Here is a 15,204-nt window from a genome sequence, read left to right as displayed (position 1 = left end):
CTATAGTGACTGTCATATTATTGGACATAAACAATTATAGTGTCCTAATCATGGTATTATTTAGTTTTTATATAGAAATGCATGTTTTGGTTGTTTAAAAAACCTTGAATTTTCAACCATGGTGAGAGGTGGCCCGCTCGCTTACCGAATATGTTATATCTATATATATTCTCGCCGCCTGCTACCAGAGACCATTGCATGTGGACTACATCAGTACCAATCGCACGCCTAGACACCACAAGAGCAGACCAGCAAAGCAAAATAGAGGTAGACAAAATAAAGACCAAACCAAGAGACACCTTTAACTTAGTACTGATCAGATGCTGAGGATGGGTACCCCGTGACCAGGCCTGATGACTGCATCATCGACCCCCGCACCCGATAGCCAAAAATGAGGTGGACCACACAGCCTACCTACCAGAACCCAGCAGCCAGAAGTACATCACCACGAAGCTACAACATAGAATGACACCAGTCATCTTGATACGCCGAAAGAGCCTGACGAGACAATAGTGATAGCACAACGACCAGAGTGACAGAACGGGTACCATCGCGACCACGACTGGCTGGCCAGGTAGCGTAAGAGCACGGGTTGAGTCTCCGACCGACAGTGCCATCAACACCACACAAGTCAGGAACACAGAAAGCATGAACAACACAGAAATAGAACGTTACAAAAAGCGAATCATACAGTATCTCTGGGACCCCGAACCCAAGAACGACGAAGAACCAAACCTGCCAATATGGTGCCTTGGCACACGGTACCAAGCGACTGATCATGTCACTGCTGCGCCCAGCGAGACGAGTAAGTCGATTCAGATGCATTGCAGAATTACCACAAGAACATCCCCTATATTTACCGCTAACGAAAAGAAGTGACCGCAAACGGGCAACAGCCAGGAACAAGCGCGAACGCTGCTGGCTGGCCAGAGCCATTCCTGCTCGACTTCGAATCAAGAATATGGATGACATACAGATCAAACTTCACACCCATTCCAAAGAATACCGACCGAGAAGGAAACTCATCACTGACACTGAGCGTGCGGCTGAGAAGCCAGTTGCTCGACGCACAAGGCTTTACGACTGATACAGGATGGGGCTGCATGATAAGATCAGGGCAAAGCCTCCTGGCGAACGCAATGGCCGTCCTATTGCTTGGTCGTGGTACGTGACACGAGCACAGCGCCGACATCGGTGCACATGATCAGTGCGCTAACATACCACAGACTGGCGAAGAAGCGACGCGTATCGAGACGAAGAGCCACTGCTTTCATTGTTCGCCGACACACCCGACGCCCCATTCTCCATACACAACTTTGTCAAACACGGCGCGGAGTTCTGTGGAAAGTACCCAGGGGAATGGTTTGGGCCAACTGCCACAGCGCAGTGTATACAGTAAGGGCCCATGGTTGTTCAACAGGCAAGAGACGTAAAGCTCACGACCACTGCAGGGGCCTCTCCGAAAGCGGCAGCCGGTCTGCACTGCGAATATACATCGCAGAGGACAACTCTCACGTATACCAGGACAAGTTTTTCAGAGCTTCCAGGAACGAGGAGGGCACTGTTTGTCCCACGCTCATACTACTAGGGCTGAGGCTCGGGATCGACAGAGTTACGACAGTCTACTGGGATGGATTGAAGGCAATACTACAGCTCCCACAGTCCATGGGCATCGCAGGGTATGTCCAACAGACTTAGAGAAGCCCCGATAACCACCCCGAGCTACTAACACTCGCCAACCAGAGGACGGCCATCAGCATCGCACTACTTTGTAGGGGTTCAAGGGTCTCATTTCTTCTACCTGGACCCCCACAATACACGTGCCACGACGAGGCACAGCAAAACAGACACATACACAAAAGACGAAATTGATTCGTACCATACTCGTCGCCTTAGGAGACTTCATATCCAGGACATGGACCCAAGCATGCTTGTAGGATTTTTGATTAAGGACGAAAACGACTGGAGCGACTGGAAAACTCGCGTGACTTCAATGAAGGGTGAAGCGATCATCAATGTCCATAGCGAAAGCGATACTGCATGCTGGCAGGGGCGAGAAGAAGCACTAGACGAGGTAGAAGCCTTTGACGATGACGATTAGTAGATAAATGCGCGATTGAGATCGCCAAATGGCAAAGAATGTGCCTGCTCCTGGCTAGCCTTCCTTATTTCGAGCAACAACGCCAGCATTCCTAGATAAGCGGATCATGGACTTGAATTATTTGATGAATTAATGGAAGCTTGAGTTCGAATTCAAGAAGGGTAATTATACAACCGGTTCCAGAACTCGAGTTATGTTACACCGCATCCATGTCTCCATAAGTGAAGGCGTTGAAAGACAACAATTGACCCGAGGGGAAATAGAACAAATAGGAAAAAAAACCATCCCATGACACGTTAGAATCCCGCGAACACCCTTTAACCCGCCGCCTCAAACCGATCAAGATGACGAGTAACGAAACAAAAACAAATCCGTGCAATAAAAAGAGAAAAAAAAAAAAACAGCCAACAAACGCCTATTTGGCGGAAGAAGAGTACTTCGTAACGGCCTTGGTGCCCTCAGACACGGCGTGCTTGGCGAGTTCACCGGGCAGAATTAGCCTCACAGAGGTCTGGATCTCCCGAGACGAGATAGTGGACTTCTTGTTGTAAGCCGCAAGCTTGGAAGCCTCCGTGGCAACACGCTCGAAGATGTCTAGTACCAAGTTAGTAGGTGTTCTCGTAGCATGGGATTTGATAGAGCATCATACCGTTGACGAAAGAGTTCAGAATGGACATGGCACGAGTGGAGATACCAGTGTCGGGGTGCACTTGCTTGAGAACTGCCAGAGGTCAGACAACGCGTCAATCGCGTCTTTCGGGTGGCGAAACTCACCCTTGTAGATGTAGGAGGAGTAGGTCTCCTTCCTGGTCTTGCCGCGCTTCTTCTTGTCGCCAGAGGCAGCAGCGGCAGTCTTTTTCCCGGCTTCCTTCTTCTCAGCGGGGGCCTTGCCAGCGGGGGCCTTGCCACCAGTGCTGGGCTTCTTCTCGGCAGCTTTGGGAGGCATTTTCAGAGATGTCGATATTCGAAAATGGATTTCGATAAAAGATGAGTAGCTGAGTATGGATGGCGATTAGACTGACGCGTGGACGTGGACGGGTTGAATGAGTAGGAGGATGAAAGTTAAGGATACGCGGTGACGAGGGAGGCGCGCTACTTATATTCGGCTCCAAACAACATGTTGATCTGAAAAGCACAAAGGAGGCAGTTTTTCAATACGGTAAGCGGATTGTATGATTTGTATGATTAAGGGGACCGGAATGCGCAGAACGCGCCGGCATTGGTGGTAAGCGCGTGCCAAGCTTACGGTACCGTAAGAGTCTCTGATTAGCTTGCGCACCTTTCTCAATGTGGTATTGGAGCATGACGACAGCCATCGACGGGTACAATGGGCGATGATCCGCCCAATGATTGGTTGACCCCGCTAAGCGAGAGGGTGATCCAAAACGCGTCTGGACTACGCAGCGTCACTCTCATGGTGTCGTTATATATGCCCTCCATTTCATCAAGGTAACTGTCGTCCGTTCCCCATTTCTCCCTATCATTCCCCGGCCGTACCCTTATTGCACCTCAAAATCACGTCGCTGTCGCATTTCTACACCTTTAACAATCTACTTCAAACAAACTCATCAAAATGACTGGCGGCAAATCTGGTGGCAAGGCTAGCGGCAGCAAGAACGCCCAGTCGTATGTTAATCTAATTGAGGGTTTTGTGACGGATTTGAGCTGATAGAAACCACAGTCGTTCTTCCAAGGCTGGTTTGGCCTTCCCCGTCGGTCGTGTCCACCGTCTGCTTCGCAAGGGCAACTACGCCCAGCGTGTTGGTGCTGGTGAGTTATCTACGTATATATTTATCTCGGTTTGCCGTGATGTTGATTCGTGATGCCCAGGTGCCCCTGTTTACTTGGCTGCCGTTCTTGAGTACCTCGCTGCCGAAATTCTTGAGCTCGCTGGAAATGCCGCCCGTGACAACAAGAAGACCCGTATCATCCCCCGTCACCTCCAGCTCGCTATCCGCAACGATGAAGAGTTGAACAAGCTTCTGGGTCACGTCACCATCGCCCAGGGTGGTGTTCTTCCCAACATTCACCAGAGTACGTTTTCCAATTCCGCGTTGCCGATTTTCTGTTTCCTAACATGGTATAGACCTCCTCCCCAAGAAGACCCCCAAGGCCGGAAAGGGTAGCCAGGAGCTGTGAATCGTTTTCTTTCTTTTTTATTTGCTTAGGGTTTGTCATTCGGCGTGGTTTGGTTCTCTTACTGATATGATAACGGGGTTCTGGACTGGGCACGTTTATGGCTCTTTTTTCTAATTTCTATGCGTTTTGTTTTTCATTGTTGTAAATTATGTCCACGGGCATGGAATGATACCGACAAGTTCAAATGACTCAAAATGAATGTGCCTTGCTATTTACTCTATAACAAACCGTATGCCAACGACTACGTTCGCAGTCTATTCTATACAGTTTTCGCAATAAGCTCAGATTAAATATGGCTTTTCATGACGCGGCCGAAGGAAGTTTGCTTATAATCTACAAATTGGCTTGAACAGAAACCCTGTATTTTCCTAGACCTAATGATCCCCAGCACCTCCTGAAGCATCTGGTAGAAAATCAGCATCGCCATTACATCCAACACTGTCGGTGGAAGACCAGTATTAAACTCACAAGGTAGTTGGCGGGCGGGTATGTTCCTCTCGTATTTGCTTCCTGTTGCATAAGTTAGACGGCAGGTGGGATATGTGGACTATCGGGACACAACATACCGCCAGGCGCAGTGGGTGCACGATAAGGGTCAGGATGCTTCCATGTATCTAGCAGCTTTTCCGTCTCTCGCAACAAGACCTAGAACAGTTAGCGAACAGTGGCCTCGAACTAAAGCTCCGATCTAGGGACATCGATTACCCTTTGCTGCCGAGGGTCGCGAATATCCTTGTTTGCTTCGAAAAGCGACCGAATGTACACTGCCTGGCCTCTCCAAACATGTCTGTGAACTGCCCAGTCCAGGGCAAGCTTCAATGAACGCCGGTAGAGGGATCTGTATGGAAGAAGTTACAGCCGCGCAACATTGTTGTAAATTTAGTATTGACTTACGTGACTGGGTTGACAGACATCCTGTAGCTGAAGAAGGAATGAATGAAGAGAGCGATGGTAGATTGAAGATGGCGTCGAGATGCGGGCAAGCTATCTCCGTTGCTAGTCTGCGGTTTGAGACGCCGAATTGGGTAGAGCCTGCCCAGCTGGTCTCCCTGCGCAGCCGAATATGCGTAGTAATAATAATCCGTGACTTGCCGACCGCGGAGCGCTGCTGAGGGAATTTCCGGTATTTCTCGGCCCGGACACTAGTTTGCCTTGAACTAGGAGAGGTATACCTCATCGTTGTCATTCTTCATTATATCCCTTCACCCGCTTCTCCTTTTGTCCTCCATAGCCTTTGAGCTACCTCGTTCTTTTCAAAACAACTATGGCGTGTCGGTTACCCCTTCGTCAGCTGTCCGCGCAGCGCTTGAGGTCTATTCCTCGTGCGCCCCGTACGATATGCTACAGGACTTTCACGTCAGTCCGGGGCCCGGGGGCTACTAAAACCCCGGTCAACTCGAGTCACGGTCTGCAGTCTACTCTGCGTCTACGGTACTTACGTATAATCTAGTCAGTTATGTTTCATTCATGGCTAATCGGAATCAGTGACGCATCCTTGAAGCTCAATGCCATTTCAATGGGAAATTCTCAAGTTCGGACCTATGGTAATAGCCGGCAACCAGCCTCTCGTACTGCGGAAAGGAAACTAATTGCCCAGCAGCCGACACGGTTGTGAAAGTTCCTCAAATGGCGGAGTCAATTACGGAGGGGACGCTGAAACAATTCTCAAAACGTTCGTTCACTTTCGTCTTTATCAGAGGGAAACTCACTAACTTTGTACGCAAGAGGTTGGAGAATACGTTGAACGGGATGAGGAGATCGCAACGATCGAAACAGATAAGGTTTGTTGGTTTACTCGCCAGCTGTGCAGGTTGCTTATATGTCTCAGATCGATGTATCGGTTAATGCCCCAGAATCCGGTGTCATCAAGGAACTCCTTGTAAATGAAGAGGACACGGTTACTGTCGGACAAGATCTGGTGAAGCTGGAAGCTGGTGGTGCTCCAGAGAAGAAATCCGAGGAGGCGAGCGAGAAGCCAAAGGAGCCTGCCGAGCCCAGCTCAGACTCCGCAAAGCCTTCAAAAGAACCGGAACAAGCCCCGGCTTCTCAGGCTCCTGAAAAGTCCTCCCAGCAGACAAAGGCTTCGTCTCCAGACGCTGGTGCTTCGAAGCCGGCAGAGCAGGCCGCGCCCAAGTCGCAGGGCTCTGAGGACGCAAAGTCTGTGCCAGGGGCACGCGAGGAGAGAAGGGTAGGCTGCTTTCTTTTTGTTTTCTCTGAATCCACAACCCCCCGCATTCCCTCAGTGATTCGTGCTGATATACGCAAAACCCCAGGTCAAGATGAACCGTATGAGACTCAGGATTGCCGAGCGGTTGAAGCAATCGCAGAACACTGCTGCCTCCCTGACTACTTTCAATGAGGTTGATATGTCCTCATTGATGGAATTCCGGAAGCTATACAAAGACGATGTCCTGAAGAAGACGGGTGTCAAATTGGGATTCATGAGTGCCTTTTCCCGCGCTTGCGTCTTGGCCATGAAGGATGTGCCTGCGGTGAATGCTTCTATTGAAGGTCCCAACGGCGGTGATACTATTGTTTACCGCGACTATGTTGACATCAGTGTCGCTGTTGCGACGGAAAAGGGGCTCGTCACTCCAGTGGTACGCAACGCCGAGATTATGGATCTCGTTGGCGTTGAAAAATCCATCGCAGACCTTGGAAAGAAGGTAAGGGCTCATCTCAACTTTGATTTCTGCTATGTAAATCCAGGCGCTAACCGTTTGTTCCTAGGCACGCGACAACAAGCTCACTATCGAAGATATGGCAGGCGGTACCTTCACGATCAGCAACGTAAGGCGATCTGGAATTGAGATCTCGAAAACCCAAATACTGATCAATCTTCTAGGGTGGCGTTTTCGGATCCCTTATGGGAACTCCTATCATTAACCTACCGCAAACTGGTACGTCAAGTTGTACTGTACTTATCGGGCGTTCGCGCTAACATGTCCCAGCTGTTCTTGGGCTCCACGCGATCAAAGACAAGCCCGTGGCTGTAAACGGGAAGGTTGAGATTCGTCCGGTATGTTGATCTTACTTTAGTCTCCCAGCTCCAAAAGTCTTGCAGCTAATCATTCCCGCCAGATGATGTACCTTGCCCTCACCTACGACCATCGACTTCTGGATGGTAGAGAGGCCGTCACTTTCCTTGTCAAGGTATGTGTCTATAGATTTCGTCGTTCCACCCGGCCTTGTCCTCCATTCTCCCTCCCCTCTTTTCCTTCACATTCGTTATTGTCTTTGTGTGCGTGGGCGAGGCTAATTATGGTGTATCAACAGGTGAAGGAGTATATCGAGGATCCTCGTCGCATGCTGTTGGGTTAAGCGCATTGCCGCTCTCTTTTGTCGTCGTCGTTGTCTTGTGCTGTAAATTATTCAATTCCACATTTGTGACATAGCAGTGGGTGGGTTTGGTTGTAGAATATTTGCCAGCTTGTTGCCCCTTTTTCTTCTTTTGGCTTTCACCACGGCCACTCTGGTATGCTCATATAGAACCGCTTTAGATTCGTGCAACTTTTTATACTCTCACTCTCAAGACCCCCCAAAGAAGGGCAAAAAGAACCAGTGTCCATCTTTCAATCCATGCCTATTCTCTGTTTCAATAGGAGGGTTTCGGCTCGACTTAGGCCCTCGAGCTTTCCCCTTTCTAGCTGTAGGAGAACGGGAGGATCAAGCAGCTGCATGATATTGGAGAGCATCACGAGAGTTTCGTTGGCGGGTCCCGGTAGGTGTATAGGGTGCTGGGCGGTGAGGCGTGATGGGCTGAGCGGTGTTTGTGTTTCCGGTGGACTTGTATGATGAGCAGGTGCATCTTTGCCAGAGTGATCCCTTGCGGTCTGTTGTGCTTTGACGGCTGCGTGGGCGCTCAGCTGACTGGCGACCGTGGTGGCGTAGATTTCTATGTCCTTCAGTCCTGTGGATTTGCAGCTCGATAAAAGTTTAGTTGCCGTCTCTGCCAATGTCGTCGGCCCTGTTCCGTCTGCATCCTTTATTGCTCTGATTGTCTCGAGTATTTGAATTTTTATCTGGAGGGTGGTCGGTAACTCGTCAATCGCGGGAAGCCCTGTCCTTAGACCTGGATATCTCGAGGCTTTAGTCATCCGAACGCTCGCGTTGTTGACGTGCGCCGGCACTTACCCCGGATCGTGTTTTCCATCCAGCTCATGTTTGTATTACTATGTGCCGAGTTGATTGCCGTGTAGATGGCCGTGCATAAGAGGTAGTCGAACATGAGGATATTGACATCTTCTCTTGTCGCCTCGTCTGCTTCAACGTCCATCGTTGCCTTTTGTCCGTCGATGGTCACTACGGTAGGGTATTGTGTGGTCGGCCCTTGCCCGGTATCAGTCGAACTTGATTCGATCGTCAGAGGACATGTCTGATAATATCTCTGTTTCGTGGTGGTGGATGCCCTTCTCCCGGCGTGAACTGCGGGGTTTGGAGGTGTCGGTCTTTCTTGGGCACGACACCGATGGATGAGAGAGATATATATATACCCCGCGGTATAACGACTGCAACAATAATTAACCCGAAACAGCTGGAAGCTCACGCATGGAATACACCAACAACCATGAGACAGTCGCCCAAACAAGCCTTTCCAAACCCAATAGACAGTCACAAGCGGCGGTCTGGCACACTAGATGAAAATATGCCTCAACCGTCGACGCCGCAATAGTACTGACAACCCCGGACAGTGGCCACGTGACTGATGATATCGCCATAGCGTCAGGGCACCACAGGACTGAATGAACCGCCCGGATAGACCACATGCACTTGCACACCCCCTGTCCCTAGAGCCACAATCTGCACGCATGCTCAGAGGGTTGAAAAACACCATATCAATAGCCCAGGGATCTCCCTCAAAATCCAACACGATGGCATGGCGTTGCACCGGAGCAACAAACAAGGAACTGATTGAAAACCTGAGCAAAGAAGGACTGATAAACAACGAGAGAGTGAAGCGGGCAATGATAGCGGTGAGCATAGCCTTCTCTACTTCAACCCGGACAGGCTGCAATCCCGTTTGATCATGACTGCGTAGCATGCGCACAAGATACACAAGAGTACATGTCGACATACCTCTGACAAAGGAACAAGGTTGACCGCAGCCATTACGCCCCGTCAAGACCATACTCCGACTCGCCTCAGCCAATCGGCCACAGTGCGACAATCTCCGCACCTCATATGCATGGCCATGCTTGCGAATATCTCATCGACCACCTGCGACCCGGATCGCATGTCCTAGACATTGGTTCCGGCTCAGGCTACCTGACCCATGTACTCGCCAACCTTGTCACCGATACATCACCTAACGGAAACGCAAAGGGACAAGTCATAGGAGTTGATCATATTCAAGAATTAGTGGATCTAGCACATGCCAATATGAGCAAGTCCCAAGAGGGGAGAAAGCTGCTAGAAACCGAATGTGTTAAATTTATCAAGGCCGATGGCCGCCGTGGCTGGCCGGAGGGTGCACCGTATGATGCTATCCACGTCGGCGCAGCGGCAGCAGAGCTTCACCCGTTGCTAGTTGAGCAGCTCCGGGCGCCCGGACGGATGTTCATTCCTGTCAGCTCCGGGGGAGGGCTGTCTAATACAGTCCTTGGCGACGGGCAGTACATCTGGGTAGTGGACAAGAAACCGGATGGCTCAATCCACAAAGAGAAAGTATTCGCAGTTAGCTACGTGCCCCTTACTGATCCACCAAAATAGCCAAGGTTTCACAGGCACCGACATGTTTGAGCATCTTTTGACGCCGCTGTATCCTATAAACACTGGCCAGCCAGTCCCCTGACGTAATGAAAGACGCAGCAAGAGGGTGAGCGCAATTGAAGGTATGGCACAGAATGGACCGCAGTGTCACGGACTCTGGGTGAGCCAGACATAACTTCGTTTTTACTTGGTCTGAAGCGCAGAATGAAAGTACCATGATTCATTGTTTAGTATTAATATCAACCCCTAGAATGGAAAACCGCCAGGGAAGTTGAACCCGCCTCCAGATTGAAACTTGAACTGCGGGCCGCCCTGTTGGAAGAAGAATTGCGGACCTCCACCACCAAATGGACTTCCTCCTGGGAAAGGATTTGACCTCTGTGATTCTGGGTCATTGGGATCAACGCCATTATCATACTGTGTCCGAAGCTCGGGGTCAGACAGCACTTCGTAAGCCTCGTTGATACCGGCCATCTTCTTTTCAGCGTCCTCTTTCGTGACGCCTTGAGAATGAGCTTTGTCGGGGTGGTGCTGTTTAGTTAACTGCCGGTAAGCGCGCTTGATTGTCCTCTCATCAGCGTCTCTAGCCACACCAAGGACCTTGTAGTAGTCTTTTTGCTTTGCCCGTTTCTGCAAGACCGTAGCCTTCTGAAGAAGACTCTGGATCTCCTTGGACTGGGGGTGATGCTCTTTGGCCGTGTTGAGGTCGCGTATAGCATCGTCGAATCTGTCCTCATCTAGAGCAACCTGGCTTTTGAACAAGAGTGCTGGCAAGGAATGGGGATTCATTCCAAGCGCCTCTGTGCAATACCCCGAGGCGCGTTTGGGCATGTGTACCTGGTTACAATATTGATTAGCCAAGTCTGAAGAAATATTCAACGCCAAGTCCACATACCTCGTTAAACGCCTCACAAGTTCGCTCAACGAGCGAAGCATAGAGAAGACCCTCGGACTTGGAAAAGATGTGACCGGCCTCTATCCCGTGTTGTACATCGCCTTTAACATCTTCGAGAAGCCCGGCTTCCCCATCAACCCCAACCAAGAGATTCAGAGCGTTGTTGAATTTGCGCGCAGCTACAGCATCCTGCAGTTTGCGAAGACGTTTATCCAACTGCTTTTCCCGTTTGTATAGCTTGTTGCAGGGCTTCGAGTCCGGGTCAGAATGTAAGCATTTGCGTATTTGTGAAAGACCCCGCTCACTGTCTGACAGGGTGAAGAAAAGCATAGATGAAATCTGCAAGTGCGGGTCTATCTTTCCTGGAGATATCGCTAGTGAATGTACAAGGTCGCTTATACCCTCCTCTAATTCACCTTGTTCAAAGCGACAATGCGCCCGGCTTTGTCGCAAATTGAGCGATGCGCTGGCTTTTGCGATAGCTGTACTCGCCTCACTTATGCATGTCTCCCACTGGCCTTTCTTCTCTGCATCTAGTGCTCGAGTGGCAGCGTCCCGCGCAGCCAGGAATTCTTTGTACTCGGGGGAGTCTTTCTTTCCAGCCTTCTCAAGGTCGTTCAATGCGCCTGGCCAGTCCGCCGTATTCGATTTGAGGCGAGCTCTCTGGAGGAGAGCGCTCTCAAAGTCTGGTTTGAGTTGTAGGACACGGTCAAAATCATCTTGCGCCTGCGAGCGTCGTCCGAGCGATAGGTAGGCCGCGCCGCGTTGAAAGACAGTAAGGTAGTTCGTCGGGTCCCTGGTGATAGCGGCATCAAGGTAGACCAGAGCGTCCCTAGGCGAACCATTGGAAAGGTATGATTTGGCGGAAGCAACGAGAGATGACACTGGGGTATCTGGAGAGATCGGCGACTGCTGTCCCAAACCGCCTGGCACGAAGGCGAGGAACGCTGTCATGACATAGATCGGAAGCAGCATCTTTGCGGAGAATAGAGGCGAGAGCATGCAAGAGAGGATACGGTCAAAGAGATAAAGAAGTGGGTTAAGATAAGATCTGGAACAGCCCACAGGAAGCCAAGGGGACAAGTTACATTATTGAAGGTGGTGAAGTTCACTGCAGTGAAGGTCCAGTTGTCTTGTCGGTTTTCTATACTTCACGCTTCCTTCCAGTCTGGCCTTTACCGGCCCTTACAATCTTACGCCGCCCGAAATTACCGCACGTGACCGTCATTGCAGGGGACCATCGCCATGAATACCGGTCACTGCAGGGCCATCGGAGGTACACAATCTCATGCCCTTACCATGTTTTCCACACCCTGGGTGTGCTCACGATGCATTGCGAGGCCTGTGAGGCTCTTAAGAGGCCCGCGGTTGTTCTACCAACGACGACGTCTACAAACCGGTATACTGACCTGCTTCAATTTGTTTACGTTCACTAAATCGGAGTACTGATAGTGCTTTTCGGAGTCTCAAGATAGCGATCTTTCTCCTGCTCTAGTTGTACGGGCTCAAAATTTAGCAAGCGAGCATGCGACCCTCTCCGATCAACTGGCGACATCTTTCGACCCGAGAATCGCGAAGCGCATGGGTGAGTTAGGCAGAGTTACAAAAGCCTTGGAGGCTTGGAACAATGCCAATAAGGTCTGTCGCTTGTCAGTCTGGAGTCAGTTAGACATGGGCTGACATTACAAAGTCTATATCGGAGCTCAAATCCCTCCTGGATGATCCGGATTCCGAAACAGAGCTAAGATCTCTTGCGATTGAAGAAATGGAAACCACCAAAGCTACACTGACCTCGGCGTCGGACGAATTGAAGCGTGCACTCGTTCCGCGGCACCCTTTTGCAGATCTTCCATGTATGCTGGAAATACGGCCCGGCGCGGGTGGAGATGAGGCTAGTATCTTCGCCTTTGAGTTGCTCAATATGTATATCGCTTTCTGTGCCAACCGGGGAATGCGCTCAGCTGTAATAAAGCGGGAGCTTGCAGATTCTCGTGCGGATGCCTTGGACGAGGCTGTCTTGGAGATTGAAGCTGCAGGAGCGTACGATATCTTAAGAACAGAAGCAGGTGTACACCGCGTGCAGCGAGTTCCAGCAACAGAGTCCAAGGGCCGCACGCACACTAGTGCCGTCAGTGTAATGGTTCTTCCTAGTTTCCCAGACACAGGTGCTGGCGAAGACAGCGCGCTCAATTTCGACGACCCGAGCAGCGACTGGTACATTGATCCCCAGGAAGTCCGCGCAGAGAAGATGCGAGCCAGGGGCGCCGGTGGACAGCACGTCAACAAGACCGAATCTGCCATCCGCTTAACCCACATACCGACCGGTCTTGTGGTGTCGATGCAAGATTCGCGTTCTCAGCATGCAAATCGCAAAAAAGCGTGGCAGATTCTGCGGGCAAAGATCGCAGAGACCCGGCAGGCGGCCCGAGAACAAGAGTTGGTTGAGCTACGTCGAGGGGCACTGGGTGGAATAGGGAAGATGGACCGCGGTGACAAAGTCCGAACCTACAATTATGGCCAGAACAGATGTACAGACCACCGCAGTGGCTGCACGATCCACAATCTGGAAAACGTGCTGGACGGCGGCGAGAGTCTGGAAACGGTGATGGACAATGTGCGATCCTGGCTTACTGAGCGCGAGATAATGGCGATTGCCTCAGGAGTATAGGAGACGCGAAAACCGCGACAACTGCAAATATTGTACACTAACCTCCAAGATCGATCTTGAATCTATGGAATGGATGTTTGTCCAGAAACATCGCGTACTGGAGTCCCTCAGACATTTTTGCACAATCAATATTCTAGAGGTACTTCCTCTCTGGGTCCACGGAATCGAGAAGATCCATCGATTTTTCATACCTATAGGATATAGAATTAGTAAAAAAGTTGAAATATCGGGCCAAGGGTCATATACATTGTGAACACGATGCCGCCACTCATGATCAATCTTGCCAATCTGGGGACAGCGCCGGACCAGAAAGTCAATAAACCTTCGTCTCTGAAGATCCGTGCAGCACAGACAAAGCTGTTCTTATAGTTTTTGCTCGCCTCAAGCGATTGCATCCTATTTTGGGGATTAACACGAGGTTGAATATTCCGGATTGTCGAAACAAACCTAGTTTTTACCGTGTCGAGAGGTTGGGTAACATATCTAAATAAAAGCATTAGCGAGGTGGTCGTACTCATGCAAAGCAAGTTTGGCGTACACAGTGATAAAACCAGCCATGCCCCCAAGCGCAAAGGTACTGGCTGTTCCTAGTTTCTCGCCAGGTGCAACATAGCCCTCAGCCATTTGCTTAAGCATTGTGTAGCTCGAGAACCGCGTAGCCGAGTTGGCAGCCTGTCTCGCCGTCGTAGGGACGAATCCCTGGAAGAAGCCGCGGATGCCCCTCTCGCGGAATATCAAACCGCTCCCGTGGATGAAGCCGCGCATACGCGGATTTCCAGATTTGCGATCATCGATCCTGCACAGAAGACCTGTGTTAGTGATCAATTGCTTGTGGAAGCGAGAAGTATAGGGTTTTGGAAATGGACCAACAATTGCGTTTTGATACTTTCAAACGGTGTTACTGCTAGCAATGACTCGGTGAATCCAGCGCCAAAGCCCGCTATAACGGTCCGTGGCCCCGATATTTTACCATTTTCATCTTGGAGCATGGACTTGAACGTGTCGAAGGCAACGAATCCTAGCGGAGTTGTAATGTATTAGCATCGACTTCAGCACAATCAATGAGCATAGACAGCAAACTCACGAATGCCGGCTTTTAAAGAGTTTCCGATGATCAAGGTTGTGCATCCAGCATACCATTGCGCCCCGAATGGCGGCCAAGGGAGCTTCTTCGAGTCGGGAAGTCTGCGATTAAGCTGCGACCGAGTCTTTGCGACTAGACGTCATTTAGTTCGAGGTCGAAGCCAAATACGAGGGACATGAGCATACATTCGGCCGGATAGGTAATCGCTGCATCATGTCAGTGTCTTTGTCTTGGGTAATATTGAGGTAATGAATGCTACCGATTTCGATTGCACCAGCGGTCGAGCCCGCAATGATAGAACGAAGGCTGCTGGGCTAGGGTGTGGATGACAATCATTAGTAGAGGGCTATATGGAAGAAAGCTCACGGGCTAACCTTTCGCCGTTGGTCGCTCCCGGTGGCAGCCATTGTTGAGGTATATCAACAGAGTCAACTGCACAGTTGCGGAGGAGGGGAGCGATTGCGGAATCCGAGAGGAGGGAATTTAAGAACCCGCGATGTTATGCCGCGGAGGGAGGCTTAGACTGCCAGTTGATAGGTCGACCCACTGCGCACCGCAATCTTCCACGATTTACTAGGGCAGTCATCATAATTTCGGGTTTACTGTAG

At 50.5% G+C, this 15,204-nt stretch overlaps 9 protein-coding genes across 9 annotated transcripts; 5 read left to right on the top strand and 4 right to left on the bottom strand.

Moving 5' to 3' along the window:
- Positions 1-400: 400 nt before the first annotated feature.
- BDV14DRAFT_151565 (cysteine protease ATG4) lies at positions 401-2,368 on the top strand. The gene is made up of 5 exons (XM_073766566.1): positions 401-805; positions 877-1,164; positions 1,227-1,395; positions 1,452-1,679; positions 1,744-2,368. The coding sequence occupies exons 1-5, from the start codon at positions 649-651 to the stop codon at positions 2,099-2,101; spliced, it is 1,200 nt and encodes a 399-aa protein (XP_073622954.1). The 5' UTR covers positions 401-648; the 3' UTR covers positions 2,102-2,368.
- A 148-nt stretch (positions 2,369-2,516) lies between these two features.
- Positions 2,517-3,047, bottom strand: BDV14DRAFT_193357 (histone H2B family protein; the record flags this gene model as incomplete). The annotated part of the gene is made up of 3 exons (XM_073771771.1): positions 2,517-2,695; positions 2,751-2,822; positions 2,876-3,047. 3 exons carry the CDS (start codon positions 3,045-3,047, stop codon positions 2,517-2,519), a joined length of 423 nt encoding a protein of 140 aa, XP_073622953.1.
- Positions 3,048-3,674: 627 nt separating this feature from the next.
- BDV14DRAFT_193356 (histone H2A) lies at positions 3,675-4,240 on the top strand (the record flags this gene model as incomplete). Its single annotated transcript, XM_073771770.1, has 4 exons — positions 3,675-3,727; positions 3,783-3,871; positions 3,932-4,135; positions 4,188-4,240. 4 exons carry the CDS (start codon positions 3,675-3,677, stop codon positions 4,238-4,240), a joined length of 399 nt encoding a protein of 132 aa, XP_073622952.1.
- A 374-nt stretch (positions 4,241-4,614) lies between these two features.
- BDV14DRAFT_205185 (NADH dehydrogenase [ubiquinone] 1 beta subcomplex subunit 9) lies at positions 4,615-5,154 on the bottom strand (the record flags this gene model as incomplete). The annotated part of the gene is made up of 5 exons (XM_073774681.1): positions 4,615-4,643; positions 4,709-4,750; positions 4,807-4,885; positions 4,946-5,078; positions 5,135-5,154. The coding sequence occupies 5 exons, from the start codon at positions 5,152-5,154 to the stop codon at positions 4,615-4,617; spliced, it is 303 nt and encodes a 100-aa protein (XP_073622951.1).
- A 350-nt stretch (positions 5,155-5,504) lies between these two features.
- On the top strand, positions 5,505-7,561 carry BDV14DRAFT_193355 (putative dihydrolipoamide succinyltransferase; the record flags this gene model as incomplete). Its single annotated transcript, XM_073771769.1, has 11 exons — positions 5,505-5,671; positions 5,726-5,784; positions 5,841-5,912; positions 5,966-6,021; positions 6,069-6,428; positions 6,514-6,906; positions 6,971-7,030; positions 7,086-7,140; positions 7,192-7,259; positions 7,322-7,393; positions 7,517-7,561. 11 exons carry the CDS (start codon positions 5,505-5,507, stop codon positions 7,559-7,561), a joined length of 1,407 nt encoding a protein of 468 aa, XP_073622950.1.
- Positions 7,562-9,111: 1,550 nt separating this feature from the next.
- On the top strand, positions 9,112-9,949 carry BDV14DRAFT_193354 (protein-L-isoaspartate O-methyltransferase; the record flags this gene model as incomplete). The annotated part of the gene is made up of 2 exons (XM_073771768.1): positions 9,112-9,213; positions 9,335-9,949. The coding sequence occupies 2 exons, from the start codon at positions 9,112-9,114 to the stop codon at positions 9,947-9,949; spliced, it is 717 nt and encodes a 238-aa protein (XP_073622949.1).
- Positions 9,950-10,161: 212 nt separating this feature from the next.
- On the bottom strand, positions 10,162-11,992 carry BDV14DRAFT_183627 (DnaJ and TPR domain protein). The gene is made up of 2 exons (XM_073770395.1): positions 10,845-11,992; positions 10,162-10,786 (listed from the first exon to the last, which is right to left on the bottom strand). The coding sequence occupies exons 1-2, from the start codon at positions 11,844-11,846 to the stop codon at positions 10,196-10,198; spliced, it is 1,593 nt and encodes a 530-aa protein (XP_073622948.1). The 5' UTR covers positions 11,847-11,992; the 3' UTR covers positions 10,162-10,195.
- A 34-nt stretch (positions 11,993-12,026) lies between these two features.
- BDV14DRAFT_151182 (putative mitochondrial translation release factor (RF-1)) lies at positions 12,027-13,995 on the top strand. The gene is made up of 3 exons (XM_073766565.1): positions 12,027-12,243; positions 12,316-12,482; positions 12,535-13,995. The coding sequence occupies exons 1-3, from the start codon at positions 12,090-12,092 to the stop codon at positions 13,510-13,512; spliced, it is 1,299 nt and encodes a 432-aa protein (XP_073622947.1). The 5' UTR covers positions 12,027-12,089; the 3' UTR covers positions 13,513-13,995.
- Positions 13,579-15,116, bottom strand: BDV14DRAFT_151160 (putative mitochondrial tricarboxylate transporter (Ctp)). The gene is made up of 9 exons (XM_073766564.1): positions 14,971-15,116; positions 14,856-14,910; positions 14,782-14,802; positions 14,597-14,728; positions 14,383-14,530; positions 14,051-14,308; positions 13,960-13,995; positions 13,759-13,908; positions 13,579-13,703 (listed from the first exon to the last, which is right to left on the bottom strand). The coding sequence occupies exons 1-9, from the start codon at positions 15,001-15,003 to the stop codon at positions 13,646-13,648; spliced, it is 891 nt and encodes a 296-aa protein (XP_073622946.1). The 5' UTR covers positions 15,004-15,116; the 3' UTR covers positions 13,579-13,645.
- Positions 15,117-15,204: the final 88 nt, after the last annotated feature.

This window comes from Aspergillus stella-maris (assembly GCF_047715825.1).
Source record: "Aspergillus stella-maris strain CBS 113639 unplaced genomic scaffold BDV14scaffold_89, whole genome shotgun sequence".
NCBI classification, from domain to species: Eukaryota; Fungi; Ascomycota; class Eurotiomycetes; order Eurotiales; family Aspergillaceae; genus Aspergillus; species Aspergillus stella-maris.
This window is presented reverse-complemented; position numbering and strand designations above follow the sequence as displayed.

Bases quoted from the DNA above. Each gene is read 5' to 3' on its own strand.
- BDV14DRAFT_151565 (XM_073766566.1), top strand. From the start codon at position 649: ATGAACAACACAGAAATAGAACGTTACAAAAAGCGAATCATACAGTAT. The intron at 1,165-1,226 runs GTACGTGACACG...AACATACCACAG, and splicing joins CGTCCTATTGCTTGGTCGTG to ACTGGCGAAGAAGCGACGCG. The intron at 1,396-1,451 runs GTAAGGGCCCAT...CGACCACTGCAG, and splicing joins GCCACAGCGCAGTGTATACA to GGGCCTCTCCGAAAGCGGCA.
- BDV14DRAFT_183627 (XM_073770395.1), bottom strand. From the start codon at position 11,846: ATGCTCTCGCCTCTATTCTCCGCAAAGATGCTGCTTCCGATCTATGTC. The intron at 10,787-10,844 runs GTATGTGGACTT...TATTGTAACCAG, and splicing joins CTTGTGAGGCGTTTAACGAG to GTACACATGCCCAAACGCGC.
- BDV14DRAFT_151182 (XM_073766565.1), top strand. From the start codon at position 12,090: ATGAATACCGGTCACTGCAGGGCCATCGGAGGTACACAATCTCATGCC. The intron at 12,244-12,315 runs GTATACTGACCT...CGGAGTCTCAAG, and splicing joins ACGACGACGTCTACAAACCG to ATAGCGATCTTTCTCCTGCT. The intron at 12,483-12,534 runs GTCTGTCGCTTG...GACATTACAAAG, and splicing joins CTTGGAACAATGCCAATAAG to TCTATATCGGAGCTCAAATC.
- BDV14DRAFT_151160 (XM_073766564.1), bottom strand. From the start codon at position 15,003: ATGGCTGCCACCGGGAGCGACCAACGGCGAAAG. The intron at 14,729-14,781 runs GTATGCTCATGT...AATGACGTCTAG, and splicing joins GATTACCTATCCGGCCGAAT to TCGCAAAGACTCGGTCGCAG. The intron at 13,704-13,758 runs GTATATGACCCT...TATATCCTATAG, and splicing joins GGCGGCATCGTGTTCACAAT to GTATGAAAAATCGATGGATC.